Genomic DNA, 19,004 nt, shown 5'->3' on the forward strand with positions numbered 1-19,004 from the left:
TTCGCGATATAAGGATAGCAAGTTACAACTGATTGTGGCATGTAAGGATATTAGAGCCAACTCATCTCTTATGCATGCCGTTGATACACCTTTTGGTAAACCCAGCACTTTTGACCAGTAAATATTCTCTAATGTGGACCAGAGGGCGTGTGAAAAGCCCAACGCGTTTTCGGCTCCATAAGATAGTATCGGAGACACTTTTTGTTGGTATAAATTCCGCACGAGCATTAGAGAACATTTTCCAAATCTTTTGTGCAGTATGACTGCTTGGCTAGCCAGTTGTCGACACTTTCTCTTGGTTTCGATAGACCACGGACCGTCATATATACTTGCGCTTATCAGCATAACCAGATATTTTACGCTGCTTGATATGCGCAATGATTCTTGTCCCAATTTCCAGGCAGCCGTTTTGTCTAAACTGCTTCTTGCTGTTCTTAGATTTTTGAGCAGCAAGATTTCACATTTGGTGGTGTAATCTTAAAATGGTTCAGGGTTACATATTTTTGAACAGCATCAAGTTTTCTCTGCAGCCCAATTGGTGTTACATCCAACACAATCAGATCGTCTGCGTATAGAAGCCAGCTGACGTGTGACGTAGGTAGCCTAGGGGGAAACAATCTCACAGCGTCTATGGCAGAGCCGATGTCTGATATGAAAAGACTGAAAATTGCCGCTACCAAAGGACATCCTTGTTTCACTCCCTTGTGGGTCTTGAGATCTCCGCAGACAGGTTGCCAGACTGGTCCAGACGAATTCTAATCATGGTCTCAGTGTGTAATTCTCTAATTGCGTCTAGCAAACATGTTGGGCAACCCCAGGATCGCAGCTTCTGCCAAAAGATTTCACGATCGATTGTATCGAAGGCATAAGAAAAGTCAATGAATGCGAGGTAGACTTGTGTTTGTACGTAGGGCCTCCATCTTTATCAAGTTCAAGATTAGAAGGTTTAATGAGCATCCTACGTTTTTAACAAAGCCAGCTTGTCTGACATCTACACGTTTAGATTTTGTAGGCCACTCGATCAGTATCTTTTGTAACACTGTTGCATATATTTTGCCCAGAACATCTAATAGTGCTACGGGGAAGTAGTTTTTGGGGCATGCTCCATTATCTTTTTTAAAGATAGGTACAATTATGGCGGACTTCCATGACTTTGGTGTCCGATGTTGTACATTTATCCTTTCTATTAGTTCCAGACACACTTCAGCCCAAAGTTCTGGGTGTTGTTTAATACAAAAGTTCGTAAGACCATCAGTTCCTGGAGCCCTGGAACTTTTTGCTTTTGATATTATCTCTGCAATATCGTCTTTTGAAAAGGTTAGTGCCCAAGGTGTTTCATTTGAGGCAGATAGTGTTGGAGCGTCTTTGTTTTTACTATATAGATTCTCAAAGTGTACCGTCCACTCTGCCTCAGTCACCAGACAAGCTTGCAGTGCAGTTTGAGGTGCCTCGATGTTATCGATGATGTGCCAAAATTCTCTGCTGTTTTGGTTTTTTAAGCTCAACATCTCCTCTGCATCATGTTGCAGCAACAGATGTTTGTGCCCTTTTAACCAGTTTTTATAGTTTTGTTTCACAGTGCCGTTTCTGATTGATCTTACTTGTATTGTTAGTTGTTTGCTCTTACGAATCTCAGATCGCATCATACGCTTCTGCCTCAAGACTTCTAAGTTGAAACAATGGGTCTTTTTGAAGGTCAAGTGTCTAAGACCTGTATTTTTAGGCTTAAATTGTGTTGGCAGTGGTCCATATTCAACTGCCAGACTTCTCAACCGAAATTGTTTAGAGAAGTGAGAGACTTATGTTTCATCTAGTCGCAGTCTTATTCTGCTGGCTTCTACATTAACTTTCATTAGCCATTTTGAAACTGGCTGAAAGTTGGCAGTTAGAAACTCCATCTTAAGCATGTCGTGATCACTGTTACACATTTGAAAGACCTTCAGTGATTTTACGCGCGGGTGAAGGGCATCGGATATCAACGTCTGGTCGCCATGCTGCCAAGTTGACCCAGGTGGTAGGTCACCACGAGTGCAGCTATTTAACATATGTTCCGTGCGTTCAATTCCTCGAGTCATTCATTTGCTAGAAGTGCTTTTTCAGTGGCTTTAAGTAATCTAGGTTTATATCTCCGCAAATTATTAAACTTGCACTATTTAAGGTTTCTATCAGGCAATCGAGAATTGTCGATACTTGATCTATGAAAGAGTGAGTTCCTGCCCTATCGTGATTCCAGTATAAGTTTACTAAAGCTATAAGGTCCGTGCAGTTCTTCGAAGAATCAATCTTTCCTATCTCGGACACTTGAATATAGGGTGAATGGTTTGTGGAGTTTATTATGCTGTAGCCCGAAGATCGCTTAATAAGCGTTAAAAGACCAGCCATTGGGCACCCCTTCTCGGACTTGAAGGCTGGATTGAGGGCACACTCAAACTCTGAGACAACCGGTAGTTGAGTCATCCAAGTTTCTTGTAAGCAAGCAATGTGTAGGTCTTGCAGCCAGTTCGAATTAAATAAGTGTGAAGCACCTCGTTTTCCATGACGCAAATGTACACACATGAGCAGTTTCCTGGGTCAGGCATTAATTCTGCGGTTTGCTCTTTAGTGATTTTGCGAGCCATTTCCTATCCCCTTTTTGCTCATTGATGTCGGGGCTACTTAAAACCATTTTCTCTGTGGTGTCAGCGCAATTAAAGCCATTTATGGTTGGTTATTCTGATTTTGTCCATGGAACTGTTCGTTACCTCTAGATGGTCGTCGACAAACGATACTTTAGGAGGGCCTGGCTTCAGTGTTCCATTTGATTTCTGGATGTCATTTATCGGCGAGGTTACTACCCTCACTACATCAACAGAACAACCACACTAGTGATGGTGTAAAAAGAAGGCAGGCCCCAAGTTAGTACATAAGTCTGCGGTAGAAACAAAAATCACACAATAGTGGATAGGACGCTTCCACTGCCACCAGCCATAACCAGGAGATTGTCTTAAGTCACATGAGCAGAGAGAAGGGGATGCTAGGTAACCCTTTGGCATGCCATATAAAAAGGTGGTGTGTGCCACTCTAGACTATAAAGTTTTAGGAGTGATACTAAGTATCTCTCTATCCTCATTAAGAACTGTAGTTACTGCAGGATAAAGAAAATAATCCCAAAGGAGGACCCGAAGGGTCCCCAGCAACACTGCCAATTAGGAGTGCTGCAATAGTAAAATACAGAACCCATAAGAAAGAATGAGAGGAAAAAGGCTCAACTCATTCAGGATTTCAGAAAAAGGTCCAGAGGTCCAGCAAAACGTGCTGGAGGGTCTCACTAGGAGAGGGGATGAAGCATAAAAATGGTAAATCTCCCTAACATCAAGTATGGTTGGTGTATAGTTGTGTGATGGACTTGACAGGTGCTCAAGCGGGCCCTAGTGATATGGAGGCTTTACCAGCTCAATTTGTGAGAAACACTCCCTGTACCAAGGGAGAGAACAGGGTTTGCAAAGCAAGCTGACAGAAGTGTCAGCGCCAAGAGGTGGACGTGTACAGATGAAAGTTCTAGAATAATAAGTTCTAAAGTTGTGAGTTCACTATAACTTTAAAAAGGAAGCCGATCTCTATATAGAAGAAATATAATGTCCTCATAATGTGGGAATTCATGAGTGCGACTCCTGAACCTCATAGAGCTCTAACCCTACAAATATAGATGTTCCCCAATGTCAGTTCACATGTTAGGCAAGTGTAAACTTTAGGATAAGTTGATGTATTTGCATATCTCCACCACAGAAACTATATTGCATATTTCATACGTGTTTACGTAAAATCAATCTATACCCACTTGAGGTAACCAACAGAACTAAACACCTTTAAATAACACATGCATTTTTCATGTCCAGCCTGCCCATCTTCCCTGTAAAGAACAGAAACAATTATGCAAAATGCATGGTGAAGTCCTCAGGTGCCGAGTTGCTGGAGGGAAAATTGGCTTGCTTTGCATGCTGGCCGAGATGTGAAATATTCAGCAGCAGAGGTTCTTCACTTGTTCTATTAATTATCTTGCTTTTAATATGGATAACTCATATTTAAAGTGAAAGTTAGAAGCCAGGGGAGGTTCATCATGCAGATTCAAATGAATAAAAGAGAGGGAGACCCATATGTAGGGTACAGGCCAAGTTCTTCCAAAGCCAAGTCTCACCTAAGTTTCAAACTTGATAGCTCTATTATCTATCGACGGGGGTTTGGTTTAACTTTGTGGACTTTGTTGTCCCATTAGGATAGCAGGGTTCGGAATTCGGGTTTGATGAGCAGGAGTTAAAGCCACCTCATGGGTGTCTGGTATCACCCAGTAAGCAGGAGCTACTGCTGTGGAACCAGGAGCGAGTACATAGTGCAGTACACCTCTAACTTCCACATGAGAAGCATACTTTAACATTTTGGCTATTACGTATGATGCATTATATAAAGTGCGGAAACCGGGGAAATCAGCAAAAGGGTTAGGAGACCATAAAGCGGGTCAGAAGATGCCCCAAAAAATGAGGATTATTCTCCAACACAAGGGGTTTGTTGAATTACAACATAACTCTGGATTTTTTTGGTGTGGTTCTTTCTTTAGCTTCTTTTGCAAACACATATCTTGATCTATTGGTTTCTCGTGCTCATATCTGGTGCTTCTGTATTTTCATGTCGGGTAGTGCACTACTCTCGTACAGTTAAATCCATCCCGCTTTTCAAATCTGTTTCCTGTTCTTTCTGTTTCAACCAGCCTTTTCACCACCAAATTGTTGGAACTCTACACTTGTCCAAAGGGGAGTAAAGCTAGATTGAAAGAATTAAATTAGTTGTTGACTTCCAAATATTTCAGGCTTTTCAGCCGATTTCAAAAGGAAACATTTGCTGTCCAGGAAATAAGTTTGCAGCAAATCCTGACAGTAGATGAACTAACTTATTGTAGTTTACTTTAAATCCGTAGTAGTCGCAATTCTTCAACAGGCTTGTGATAGAAGTCATCAACCACGACAAACTAAAAGTCTGAATTTAAATTGTCAGTCTCCGGGTCGAAACCCTTGAATATCCTGGTTTTTCTTGATGAGGTGGCAATGGACTTCATTAACATCAGAAAAAATAAAGGTGAAAAAAGGGCTGCCTTGTCTTGCACTTCTCCGTCGTGGTCACTGAGTGAGAGGAATAAAACATTATTCCCCTATGGCCATCCCCTTCCCAATTCCATCATCTCCATCACAGCCAAAGCAAAACTCCAAATGACCCAAGCAAATTACTTTTATGCATCGAGTAGAAATTATACAGGCTCAAGAGAGTCTGAAGAGACTACCAGGTCTAGGGTTTTTCTTATATTCCGAGCCCCATGATCTGTGTGAATGAGATTGGGAAGGAACAGTCTGGAAGCCAACACTCAAAAGTGAAAGATCTATGGGATCTGCACATTGTTTAGATGTGTTCCCTCCGTTAAGATCACTGCTTACAGAAAACAAGGGGTACATTCTGCTGCCCCTGGTCTATATCTTATCAAGAAACCTCAACCAACAAAGGAGAAGGATTATCTGACAATCTTTTATAGAATGAGACCCTAAAGTCATTGCTTCTAGGTGCTTTCCACACACCTTTTTGACCTATTGCTGTGGCGACCTCTTCCACTGTTATGAGGGTATCTGGAACGTCCACAACCTCCTCGACAACCTAGAGAAGTCTAAATAATTAAGAGAAGCATGTGTCTGCTCCATAGTCCCATTCTCATTATCTTGGACTACTCTGCGCATAGCACCGCATGGTCTCTTCTGGGTAAAGAAAAAAATGTAAACAAATTAAAATAAGAAAAACCTTGCAAGATAGTTGCCAGCCATAAAAAGGCACTCATCCTCCCAGTTTCCCACATGCACACAGATCATCATTTATCAATCAACAAGAGGGTCAATTATCACTTGCCAATGACAAGTGCACATTTTGAGCCCTGTCCTGGTTGGTTATGAATTTGTCCCGAAGCCTTTGACTTCAATCACCCTTCGCTTTCTCAGTCAGCTTTGTTGCCCTTTTTGTAAAACCTTTGTTTTAGAACTACATTGTGTTAACAACCCCTCCAACAGCATTGCTTGCAGCTTCTCCCCTTTTATTTGTAGAGCTCTGAGAATTCCCATCCCTTGATTTGCAAGTAGTGAGTCCTCCAAGTCTTGTATTTCCTTTCTAAGTTTGATCTCCAACAGCCCTCCTTTCTAGCCCCCTCTCTTATAAATAAGCCCTAAAACGTGGCTTTGGCTACCACCCATATTATACCACATGATACTTCCAGGGTATCCAACACACCAATCTAATTTCACAATCGGAAGCCAAATATATTTTACCCAAACCCATTATTAGGTAATCTATGGGTGTGTAGTAAAATCTGTAACCTTTCTTAACTGAGTTGTGTTGCTTTACACATCAGCTAGAAAGTGGTACTCCAAAAGGCTTGAACCCTACTCTTCATCAGCTCTTGGTATCTGCATTTGATCAAATGGAATAACAATCCATATCAGTCCATGACCAGGTCAAACCTCTGCATACAATGTGTTCTCCTTCTGCCCATACAGTCATTTTCTTTAGGGCCGTCTTTAGGGCCGAATCACAAAAATCGAACTGCCCTCGATTTAGGCTGTACAGGGAGGCTAGCGTGGCCAAAGTTCTCCAAGTTTCCCTTCACCACTAGGCGCCTTCCTTTAAATGCTCGTGAAGGCCCAGCAAAACTGTGTCCAAAATCCCCTCCTTTTTTAGAAATATCCGAGGGCAGAGATACACATTCAAGCCACAAGCTACTAGCCAGCCATACAAATTAAAAAAACAATCACCTACCACCTCAATTCTACACATAATGTACTCCTGGTGAGTGTGCCATCACAAGCCAAAAGCTAGCGCTGAGTGTAGGTTGTCCTCTGCGAGGCCCAATAAAAGTCACTGCAGTTTCAAAAAGAAGCCCACTATTCTGCCTTTTTAAACATAGATTCTCGTACAAATAAAATAGAGAGATTATATCTTTTGACATCACCAAGCAATACAAGTAAATTATAAGACCTCCTTGTCCAATTTTGGTAGCGTGGACAACACGGCAGGCTCATCTCTGCAAGGCCGTGGATCGTTAGTTGCAACACAGCGAAAATACAATTACCCAATGATAAAAGGGGATTGTCCAGTCAAGGTTTTATACAAATATCTACTTAACAACAGACAGTTCTAGCACACTACAATTACAACCCAGACTCTAAAGGAACACAGAGGACAGACCGTTTCACAAAGGAAAGGGATGCACTCTGGATACCAACAGGAGGGTAGTTGGTAAAGCAATCAGTCTTACTGTTCAAGGTTATCTGGTTTCAATACCAAAGGGGCAAAGGGTCGTAACTGTCTCTAGGGGCCTTCAGAGAAGGACCAGAGTGGCAGAACCACAATGTACCCGGTCCTGAAGAAGTTCTTGGTGCTCGACAGCATCGAGGCGGTTCCGGGGTGCTTGGCAGCCTGTGAGACAGAGTTAGTGGTGGGGGACAGCTGCAGGTACCAGCCAGTTTGGCAAGCGAAGCTGGACAGACGTCTGCAGGCTGTCGGCGTGGCGGCTCTGGGCCAAGAATTGTTGTCTCTGAGCTGGTCAATACGTCTTGGACGGCTCTGGCGACTGCGGCGTGACAACAGTCAGTGGTGCAGCCGGATGCGGTTTGAGGACTCGACTGTCTCGAAATTGTCCTTAAAAAGACGGACGCTGGATGATGCTTGTGTGGCACTCCTCTTAGTATCTACTCAGGGATCATGCCCAAAGCTCAGGAGGGTGTTAGCAGGTACCAGCCTTGTCCTTTGTCCAGAGACTCTCCGGCACTTCCCACCTAGGAAGCTTGCCGTCAGAACCTTGCAGGGCATGCTGTGTGCTGGCTGGGTACCGGTTCTGGAGCTGCTGGATGGGTCCTCTGAGTCCAGTATCTCTCTCTGTTCCCTGGGAGATGTTTAGGCGAGGGATCTAGCTTCCCTCTTGGAACTCCTGGCCTTTCTTCACTGGTGGAAGATATAAGTTAGACTGTACCTTCAACTCGAATCCAAATGAATCCTTCTTACTCCTTGCAAAGTCTTTAGATTATCTGCTAAGTGAGGGGTTCAGCCCTCTTTTAAAGTCAAATGGGCCCCCAACGATTGGTTTATGCTAAGCCCACCTTAATTATTAACCAATCCTGGGTCCCCACCAACAATCTTCTGTTATGCATAAGGCCAGGACCAGATTGTTCTGTAACAGGAAAGACAAGGGGGTGACAACATGTACCCAAGTCCCACCCATTTCCTGTCTGTTGTAGATCAAAGTGTCTCTCTGGTTAACGGAGACCTCTGTGACTCTTGATTAAAGAGGAGGTTTTCCCTTGAAGTATGTTCTGGGAGCAGACTTCCTGTCTCCCCAAAACTACATACTTCTCCCCTCTGAAAGGGGTCAGCTCTTCAGTGGTTTGCCTACGGTAAATAGTGGACCCAGACATGCATTTTACTGCCCTTCATACAGAGGGGTGGGAACTAGCTTCAAGTTGACACATTGCACACCAAAGGGGTGTTAGTGCCGGCTTCCTGTGGTCTCTTCGGCAACCAAGCCCCTCAGCAGGCTTGCTTCAATGATCTCTCATTAGTATGCACTTTCACCACCCGGAGAACAAAGGAATGCAGATCCATGGAGCCTTTGATATTTTAATTAGGCTGCTCATGGCTGGAGGAAGGTGCGCCTTCCCCCTTCTTGGAATGCTTTGAAATACCCAGGGCGGTCACATTTCACGTGAATGACAGGGGAACACAGTGTCTGTAGGCTGTGTCTTCCCTGAGTACAGGTGACTATGTGTTTGGTGCGGGAAGCAGATGAAATGGGTGCGGAATGGCTGCACTCATTTCTCCGAGGTTGGTCTCCCATCATTAATTTCTTATTGATCAAAAAAAAATAATCAAAAAAGCCCAGCCGAGCGTACTCTGCCTGTGCGGATGGTCGAATTCCTCACACAGACCCCCCCGCGCCCACATGTGAGAGAGAGAGAGAGAGAGAGAGAAAAACCAGACCCCGTGCCCGAGAGAGAAGACAGAGACAGGGAGACCACCCCCAAAGGCAGAGAGTGAGAGAAGCCAAACCCGCCAATGAATGTATGCTTTTACTAACTGTATTGCCCACACAGGTACCTTATGCGACCTGTAATGACTCTCTGGCACGGGTAGGTGTTTTAATTTCCAGGATGGACAAGAAAAAAAAAAAAGTCTAGCAAACACAAAAAATGATCACTTTTGCAACTTTTTTAAAAATACAATACTGCCACTTAATGGATTAGAAGGCAGCGATAACAATGCCCACAAAATACATTAGAAGAAGGGTTGCAGGCACCAGGAGCTATTTTCTATTCATCCAGACAACAAATTTAAAATGCTGGTGTCCCCAACAAACGATTTGCCAAGAGAATTAGGATTTCCCAATCACCACCTCACCCCCCACCTCCAACAACACCGTTTATTGTACCAGTCTACATCTCACTTACTTTTGTAAGACACCTGTAAATGGGATTGCCCAGACAGCCATACCTACAGCTACATATCTACAGCGTTTCTTATCGAAGGTCTGTTCACAATCAGAATAAATACAAATATCACTCGTTTTCATATCTGAGTAACGTTGTGTAGCTGGCTATAATTATACCACTGGCTGCTAGTAGTTTAATAACCTCAGCTTTTCAGTACTCCAGAGACGAGTAAACTGGCCACCCAATACAAGATCCAGTCCAGTATCCTGCAGCCAGACACTGCTCCAACAAGACAATGCATCCGTCATAGATTTGGCCACACATCATTATGTATCTACCAATCGTGGAATTCCAAACCTGCAGAGGTCACGTCTTCATTAGACCAGTTGGACTGGCTTGTCTGGATTTAAAGAGTTTCCCCAGGAATAACACTACAAAGTCAGAATGTGGTGGCCCGCACTATGTTTGAATGGATACAACCTTGTTATCTGGGCAGGGGTGCATGTCCTAAATTCCCCATAATACTGGAATAGTCGCTGTAGACCATCTGCAGCTTTCTGCCACTGGATGCAAATATCCATCGGACTGGCCCACAATACACTCTAGTCTTGCATCTTTGGCTTAATTTTTTTAGCGTTCAAAAGGTCCAGCTAGAGTTGCTCACCAAGGCCACTGGAAGCCCAACGACTAAGGGAGGATTTTCAGTTCCTCTGAAATAACGGTCATACTGCACAAAGGAACCCTGACCCTAAGCTTTTTCTCACCAGAGGGCAGGTGTTCGTTTTTTGTCAGGGTTAGATGCTTGTGGGGTGGTGGTGTCTGAGACCCCAACCGCTTGGCAGTTTTACCAGAGGCAACATAATGACTTCAGTGGCATGCCCTGTTCCACCAGTCCTAAAGTAATCTTGCAGTAGGAGGACTATATCCCCCTCGATATCATCTCAATATTAGTTCAATTACATGTTTCCTGATCCACGTACCAGCACTTGGGTGTCAGTTCAGTTCTTTATAAAAAAAAAAGATACAATATCAAATCACCCATGGTTCCTTTATGAAGGAATTATACCAAGATTGAGCAATTATAGGTCAATCGCCCTCATCACCTCCTGCCCCACAAATTAAAAATGTAATTAACAGACACTTAAGTGATCCCCGATGGGACGAATACAACCTGGAATCCTGCTGTTTATCTTTATGGTTAGGTGGAAACAAACGCTGGCAAAATTAGATATTGTCTGGTAGTGTTTACATTGCCTTAAACACTGAACAAAAAGGCTCGCTTTAATTTTAACAGACATAACGTTATTGAGGTTACCTGCAGCATGGGTATCTCCGTTTAAACTTCTAACTACCCTGGTTACTAGTTCCTGAGAATGTGTTATCAATAGTAGAGCCAAGGGAAATCTGAACTATGTATATTAATAGCCATAGGAAATAACAAAACTCGAGTCTATGGAAAAAAAATTAAAAACGGTAACTACGCCACCCTCCTGTATCACACTACTCTATGTACTTTAGTTCCTACCCCACTCACTCATTTCATGTTACCTCCCACCATTCACTGGGCACACACACTAACTAGCTCCGTCTACACACCAATCAGACTACCTCGCTCTGCTCATCTGTCACACAATAACTCCTCCTGCGCATGTGTTACACAATAACACCATCATCCAGTCTGCCACACACCGCTTCTATCTACTGTCTCAATTTCCTAACCCTGCCTGTCAAACATTACCACCCTCTCCCTACCCGTCAAAACACTATATCCCCCTCCCCACCTGTCAAACACTACCTCTCTCTCTCTCCCCTCCTGTCAAACACGACATCCCTCTCTCATGTCCAACACTAGATCCCCTCCTGCCAAACACTACATCCCTCCCAGCACCTGTCAAACACTACCTCACATGTCACACACAGCCTCCTGTCTTCTCAGCTGACCTTGCTGGGGTAGTTACTCATACCGAACACATCCCTCGCCTCACCTGTCACATACTGCACAACCTCAGAATCCAGCCCGGGGAACTCGCTGCTCAGGATCTCACCGATGCTCGCCATGTCTATCTTTGCCCAGCCGGCTTCACAGTCACTCACTCAATTCCACAGACTGAGGCGCCGCTTAATGACGCATTTCCTCCAGCGTCAATGATTCGGAATGTGTGGCAAGCCACACAGCAACGAATGCAGTTAGAAGAAAGGACTTGCCAAAGGGCTTTGTTCACGTGACTTGACGATAAAGGACTACAAAAGTGTCGGATTACTCACGTCACCTTTCGTGCGGGAAGATAGAAAACAGAATAAATCTTTGTGGTAAACATAATCCGCGAGGGATAGCAATTTAGTGTCGACGGTCCACGGGAGATGAGCTCTGCTTCTTCTTCACGTGACTTAGAGCAAGTTAGCAAGTTATGGACCATGTACCGTAGGCCCGGCTAGGGCGGGAACGGACACTGCCTGGCCGCAGCCAGAGGGATTGTTTGTGCTTTTTTTTCTCCCCACGCCGGATTGTTTGTGCTGTTGGGGAGCTGAACTTTAAACACGCGATCAGCATGTTTGCCCAGGAACAGTCAAGATCCCCAGGAAGCAGAACCTCCTACAGTAAGCTGTGGGAGCCTGTTGATTTTATTTGAGAATATTCCAAGTCTTTAAACGAATTCGTGTATGGAGGGTCCAAAAAAGAACAGGAATCGGATAACGGTTGGTGGGCTGAAATAAACGTGTCTCACTCTCATAGGAATAAAAAAAGAAAAGCGGGGACTGAAGGAATGCGAGGACAAGGTAAATTTAAGGCGAATCTTTAATCCCACGGAGCTCCCCGGAGCCCCAACACAGCGCTCTATTTCAAACTCCGTCACTAACCGTCCCCCGTTGGTCACGCGGCTCTCACAGCATAGAATCGAGAGAGCGCGCGATACCAGCTCGAGGACAACATTCCAAGACTGAACTCTACACATCTTCCCCCCTTATGCAGAAATATTCTAAGTATGAACTATGAATAGGAAAACATAAATAATTTAAACTACATTACCCACTTAAGCCAAAACAATAATGACATAGAAATAAACTACAGCAGAAAAATAAATCTTAAATTTGAGCATATAAATCTTGACTTTCATTTTAATATTAAGTTTCAGTTTCATAATCCCTCATCCACACAGGCTTTGACCTATGCCTATGTGAACCTTCTTCCTTTACTCTTACACCAGTATCATTATTTTTCACATCCACAACTCCTCCTTTCACTTCCTCATCAACACCTCTTCCTTTCACCTCTTCTTCCTCTTTCTTATTATTGTCCACACTCACTTGTCTTCTCCTCCAATGTATTCTCTTTCTCATTTCCCGCTCTTGCCAACCTTCCCTTTGACCAAACTTCTCCTCCCTCCAAGACAACAACATTGCTCTTAACTGCACTTATCTTCTTCGGTCCTAGGAACTTACTTTCCACACATTTGTTCACCAACCTGGGATTTTTAACATACACCATCTCCCCGACCTTCCATTCCTGTTCTTTCACCCTCATCCTGTCATCAAACAGTTCTTTGTTCTTTTCCTGACTCAATTTAATTAATCTCATTATGCGATCTCTATCCACACTGACCACATTGGCCATACCTAGCCATCCTGGACAAAGCCTTGTACCAGGTTCCCTGGCTTTCATAGATACAAATGGAGATACACCAGTTACTGAGTGTGGAGTAGTGACATAACTCCATGTTAACATCCTCAACACCTCCCCCCATGGTTGTCCCGACTTCATAGCCAATTGTAAACCCCCTTTTATGTACCTGTTGATTCTTTCAACCAGACCATTCGCTTTGGGATTATACAGTGCTGTCCTCGTGTGTTTTATGCTATAACCCGCAAGAAATGTTCTCATTGCCACAGACACAAATTGTACTCCATTATCAGACACAATTTCCTCAGGAACACCTTCCTTAAGAAAGACCTTTTCCAAGAAACCAATCAATTCCTTAGTCATGACTTCTTTCACCGCTTCCCATTCGAACCATTTGGAATGGAAGTCTACTATCACAAATAGAAATTTAAGTCCTTCTCCCAGGCCTGCCACAGGACCCATAATGTCCACTGCCAACTTGTTCCAAGGTTGATCTGGTATCACATTAGGTATTAATAGGGCCTCTCTTACCACTCTGCATTTGTCACTTGTTTGACAATTCCAGCAATCTTTAACATACCTTTCAGCACTTTTGTCAATTCCCGGCCACCAATAGTTCTGCCTCAACTTCCTTTTCATGGCAGCTTCCCCCGGATGACCCTGATGTGCCAATCTCACCAACACTGACCTAATAGGCTGAGGGGGAACAATATACCTACCCCTCCTCAACCTGCCTTCACACAAATTCAATTCATCTCTTATCTCCCACTAGGTATTGAATTTGTTATCTAAATCTCTTTTAGCTGGCCACCCTTCCACTGTCCAACCCTTTACAAGTTTGAGGTCCTCATCAGAATCTTCTTCTTGTGTCCACTCTTCTCTACTAACTGCACTCTGTATTTCAGCCACTACTGACTCCTCTTCTACTCCTCTTTCTTCTACCTCGTTACCTTCCATTGGCAGCCAGGACAGGCAGTCCGCCACCACATTCCTCTTTCCAGGCAAGTAGCTCACATCAAAGTTAAAATTTTGGAGTCCTAAACCCCACCTGCTTATTCTTGGAGAACCCAAAGCCCACCTTCCACTTTCGAAGAGCTGCACTATGGGTTTGTGGTCTGACCTGACCACGAATCTTCTCCCCCACAAGAAATACTTAAAATGATTCACAGCCCAGAACATGGCCAATGTTTCCCTTTCGATGACGGAATATTTGCATTCTGCACCTCTCAGCGTCCTAGACGCAAATGCAGTAACTCTCTCTGTATTGTCCTTGTCATACTGCACCAATGTTGCACCCAACCCCAACATACTCGCATCAACCACCAACACACTTCTACCCTTAGAATCAAATCTTCCTATGGATGGTGCTGCACTCACTGCTTGCTTAATGCACTCAAAAGCCATGTCACATCCTGTTGACCATTCGAATCTCGCACCCTTCTTGAGCAACATTCTAAGAGGAGTTGACACCTTGGCAAAAGCCTTCACGAATCTTTGATAATCGGCCAGTCCTAAAAATGATTTGACTTGTTCCTTATCTTTTGGTACCGGTGCATCCTTCAATGCTTCCACTAAATTCCTCTTAGGTCTCACTCCTTGCTCGTCAATTTCATGTCCCAGGTACTCCACTCTGCTCACCGCAATCTTACATTTACTCCTTTTTACCGTTAACCCTACCTCACCCAATCTGTTCAACACCTGTTTCAACACTTCATCATGTTCCCTAGTGGAACTAACATATATCAGAACATCATCTTGGAACACAATAATGTTTTTTACTCCATCCAGTACTGTCTCCATCACCCTTTGGAATACAGCCGCCGCCGAGGCGAGTCCAAACGGCATCCTGCAATACTTAAATGTTCCAAATACTGTAATAAATGCTGTCAAATGTTGACAATCCTCCTTCAATGGAATCTGATGGTATGCCTGAGAAAGGTCAATGACTGAAAATACTTTGGGGTTGTTTAGCACAGATAATTTGTCACCAATTATCGGCAGGGGATGTCTATCTACCAAGATGCTTCTGTTCAGATCTCGCAGGTCTACACATAGTCTAATGTCTCCACTTGCCTTTGCGGCTACCACCACCGGCGACAACCATTCCGAGCTTTCACTCTTTTCTATTATTCCCTTTTGAAGCAACGACTCTACCTCCACTTTCAGTTTCTCGCTCAATTCATGAGGCACTGGCCTCACCTTATGCACTTTTGGGCTCGCGCCTGCCTTCAGCTGAATTTGGTGCTCAAATCCTTTCAACATTCCGAATTCATCTTTGAATACCATAGGATACTCCTTCTCCCACTTGTCCTTCAATTCAGCCACATCAATAGGTCTCTCTGCATTCGCTTGGATTCTGATCCCTAATTTCCATTGTTCACCCCACCCCAGGAGTGATGACCCTTCTTGTGTCACATATATTTCCGATTCACAGCTTCTCACTTTATATTTTATGGAGGCCTGGAACATCCCTACTACATCAATTTTCACGTTCCCATATGCATAAGGCTCAATATTGTTCTTTCAATATTTTCACGTCTCCCTGCATGCAACTCAGAAATGTTGCCTTCGACATCAAAGTCCACGGTGAACAACTGTCCACCTTCATTGTCACTACTCTCCCGTTGATCATGAATACATCTGTGGGTGCACCTCCTTTGCTTGAGACCTCCGAAACTTCTAGCACATGCTTTGTCTGGCTGCACAGTTCCATTACTTGTTCCTCTGCTTGTTCTGGTACTCTTCCTCCTGCTTCAATGTTCTGCACCACACCTGATTCCCGACACACCCTAGCGAAATGGCCCTTCTTGCATTTCAAACACGAGATATACCTGGCGGGACAAAACATACTTGTGGAAATGTGGCGGTTACTCCCACATTTGTAACACCTTATTTCTTTGTTTGGGACGCTCTTGCGGAATCCCTGCAGCTACTTCTCCTTCTCGCTTGTCTCCCTTCATAGTTGATATATATTTATGGGTTTGTTCCATACTCCTTGCCATATCAATGGCTGATTCCAGTGATGCATCCTTTGACAATAGTCTCTCCTGTATTTTCACATTATTCGTGCATCAGACCAATTGGTCTCTTATAAGAGAGTCTGTGAGCAGCCCAAATTCACATGTATGGCTCAATGACCTTAGTGCCGCAATAAAGTTCTCCACCGGTTCCTGTGGATCTTGTACCCTTTGGAAGAACTTATGCCTCTCAAACGTTATGTTTTTCTTAGCTTCAAAATGGATCTCCAACTTTCTTTCTGCCATTGAATATTGATCGATTTCCCCTTGGCCTTGCTGCATAAGATCAGGCAAGCCATGAAAAACACTTCTGCCTTCAGTTCCTAAGTTATGGAGTAAAATTGCTTCTTTTCTCGCCGATGCAACTTATCACCCCCTATGGCAATCAGGTAAGTATCAAACAATTTTTTCCACCTGTCCCATCTTATTTGCGGAGTACCGGGTTCTGACAGGAACGGGGGTGGTGGTGACATACTCGCCGCCGCCATCTTTGTGTTGTATAAGCCAATTTATTCAACCAATATGCCCTGTATGCACTGTTGCACCCCAGGCGTATTTCTTATTACACCTTATTTATTCTTAACAGTCCTCCTCTAATCTCTGCCAGTCTTCCTCTTATTCTGGCCTTATGGCTCCTCCCTTCACACTGTCCAAATCTTCAAAAGTAAGTTCAACAGTCACTTACTTAATAATAACCTTCAAACAGGTTCTCTCCTTTGGGTGGCACCTCACCCTTCTGAATACATTTCTTTGGGATCCTCTAGGTGGCACTGTATCAATTCCTTTTTTTTTTTTCCTTTGAATGTGCCTTCCTTTATGGTGGTGCTCACTTTGTTCAATAATTGTCCTCTGGGATCCTCTAGATGGCACTGTATTTGAAATGTGCCTCCTCCCCTTCTGGTTGTGCTCACCCCCTGTCCCCAGTCCCCTCTCCCCCTTAATTCTTCCTCCTCACCTTTATGTCCACAGGGGTCTGGGTTAGGCGGCACCAACCTGGCTTCACTCGGTGAGGTGGGGAGAGTGAAGTGCTCCTGCTCCACACTCCTCCTCCTCCGCCGCAGAGACCGTCTCTCTACAGCTCCTAACTCCAACAGCTGCTGAGACAGTCCCCCTGCGGCCGCCGCGGAGACCGTCTCCCTGCAACTCCGAAACTCCGCTGCTGAGACAGTCCCCCTGCGGCCCCCTCACCTCTCTTCCTGCCGAGCTGCGCGGCCCTCTTCGGTCGTCGGGGTCGGCACCGTGGATGTCCCGACACACTGCTCTGCTTCACTGGGACACCCCGCTGGCTGCGTGGCGAGCTCCGTTCCTCGTCGCCATATATTGGAATGCGAGGACAAGGTAAGTTTAAGGTGAATCTTTAATCCCACTGAGCTCCCCGGAGCCCCAACACAGCGCTCTATTTCAAACTCTGTCACTAACCGTCCCCCGTTGGTCACGCGGCTCTCACAGCATAGAATCGAGAGAGCGCGCGATACCAGCTGGAGGACAACATTCCAAGACTGAACTCTACAGGGACCATCTGGGTGTGTGTCTGGAGGGAAGCATAGGATCACCTGGGTTTGGGTCAGAAGGGAGGGCTGGGGGCACCTGGGTCTAGAGATGGGCCATTCGAGTGTTGGTCTGGAAGGAGGGATGTGGGCATCTAGGTGTAGCATACATGCCACCCTCCAGGTTTAGGCAGGAGACTCCTGACTTTTCAGTGAAAATTATTGCTGTTTTTCACTTTCTCCCGCCTAAAATAATTCTAGCCCCAATGCTTGCTATGTGAAAATGAATGTCTCCCGATTTCTCTTATGAAATCTCCCTCACAGGTGCATCGGAATGTTGCCATGTATGGTGTAGGTCTGCTTCAGGGTTGGATCATCTAGTTGTGGGACAGGAAGGAATTGGGCATGTGGGTGTTGATCTGCATAAAGGGTGTGTGGTGGTCCAATGAACACAGGACACCAGGATAAAGATAAGATGTTTTATTTGGCACTTTGCAACATGCATAGAACTGGCCATACTCGCAGTTATTCCTTGATGGGTCAGTTACGTCCTTGATGAGTCCCTGCAGTTGGCTTCACTGCACTGATGTATCAGTCTCTGCTTTAATGTCTTAACTTATTTACAAGAGCTCTCACAAGGCTCCATATGGTAGCCATGGAATTACGCTATGCATAGCAGATGAGCAGCACCAGGATGTCTGTTTGCTCTATGGAGGCTCCGGGCCTCAGGAGGAGCGCTAGGGTATGACCGTTGCCCTATTTGTCCTCTCTGCGTCTCCGCTTTTCCTGCTCCATGGGCCCTCTTGATCTGTATCAGGTTGTGGGTCTGGAGAGAGTGCTGAGGCCATTGGGGTGGAGGTCTCTAGGGATGGACAGTTGGGGCCCTCTGGGTTTGGGTCTCAAAGGATAAAGCAGGCATTTGGGTCTGGAGGGAGGGCTGTGGCCATATGGGTCTGGAGGGAGGGCTGGGCCCATCTAGGTTTGGGTCTGGAGGGAGCGAGGACAAGGCCCCTATGGGTTTGGGACTGGAGAAAAGGCTCACGCCATCTTGCTTTGGGTCTGGAGGGAACTGGCCTCCGGGTTTGGGTCGAGAGGGCGGGATGGGGCCCTCTGGGTTTGGGTCTGGAGGGAAGGTTGGGCCATCTGGTTGTGGGTTTGTAATAAGGGAGTTGGGAGTGGGTCTGGAGGGTGAGATGGGGCGTCTGGGTGTGGGTCTGGACAGATGACGGGATGGGGCCCTCTGGGTGTGAGTTTGGAAGGAGGGCTTGGGACCCTCAAGGGTGGGATCCAGCTGCTTTGTTTTGGTTTCGAGGGCAGGATGGGGCCCCCTGGGTGTGCAGGGGCTGAGAGTAGGCACAGAGGGGACACAGGTGGAAAGTCTGATGGGGGGTTAGAT

The 19,004-nt window shown here is 45.1% G+C and overlaps 1 protein-coding gene and 1 long non-coding RNA gene across 2 annotated transcripts in view; one reads left to right on the forward strand and one right to left on the reverse strand.

The window, feature by feature from the left end:
- ABCF3 (ATP binding cassette subfamily F member 3) overlaps positions 1–11,650 on the reverse strand; it is a 981,204-nt gene extending 969,554 nt beyond the window's left edge. The window contains exon 1 of the mRNA XM_069618825.1: positions 11,471–11,650. Within this exon, the coding sequence (XP_069474926.1) occupies positions 11,471–11,543 (73 nt within the window). The 5' untranslated portion in view covers positions 11,544–11,650. The remainder of the gene's footprint in view (positions 1–11,470) is intronic.
- Positions 11,651–11,716: 66 nt separating this feature from the next.
- The window catches only part of LOC138491945 (uncharacterized), a 120,821-nt gene continuing 113,533 nt past the window's right edge, over positions 11,717–19,004 (forward strand). The window contains exon 1 of the long non-coding RNA XR_011276110.1: positions 11,717–12,263. This is a non-coding gene — a long non-coding RNA (uncharacterized lncRNA). The remainder of the gene's footprint in view (positions 12,264–19,004) is intronic.

This window comes from Ambystoma mexicanum, chromosome 10 (genome assembly GCF_040938575.1).
Source record: "Ambystoma mexicanum isolate Mex_15411 chromosome 10, UKY_AmexF1_1, whole genome shotgun sequence".
NCBI classification, from domain to species: domain Eukaryota; kingdom Metazoa; phylum Chordata; class Amphibia; order Caudata; family Ambystomatidae; genus Ambystoma; species Ambystoma mexicanum.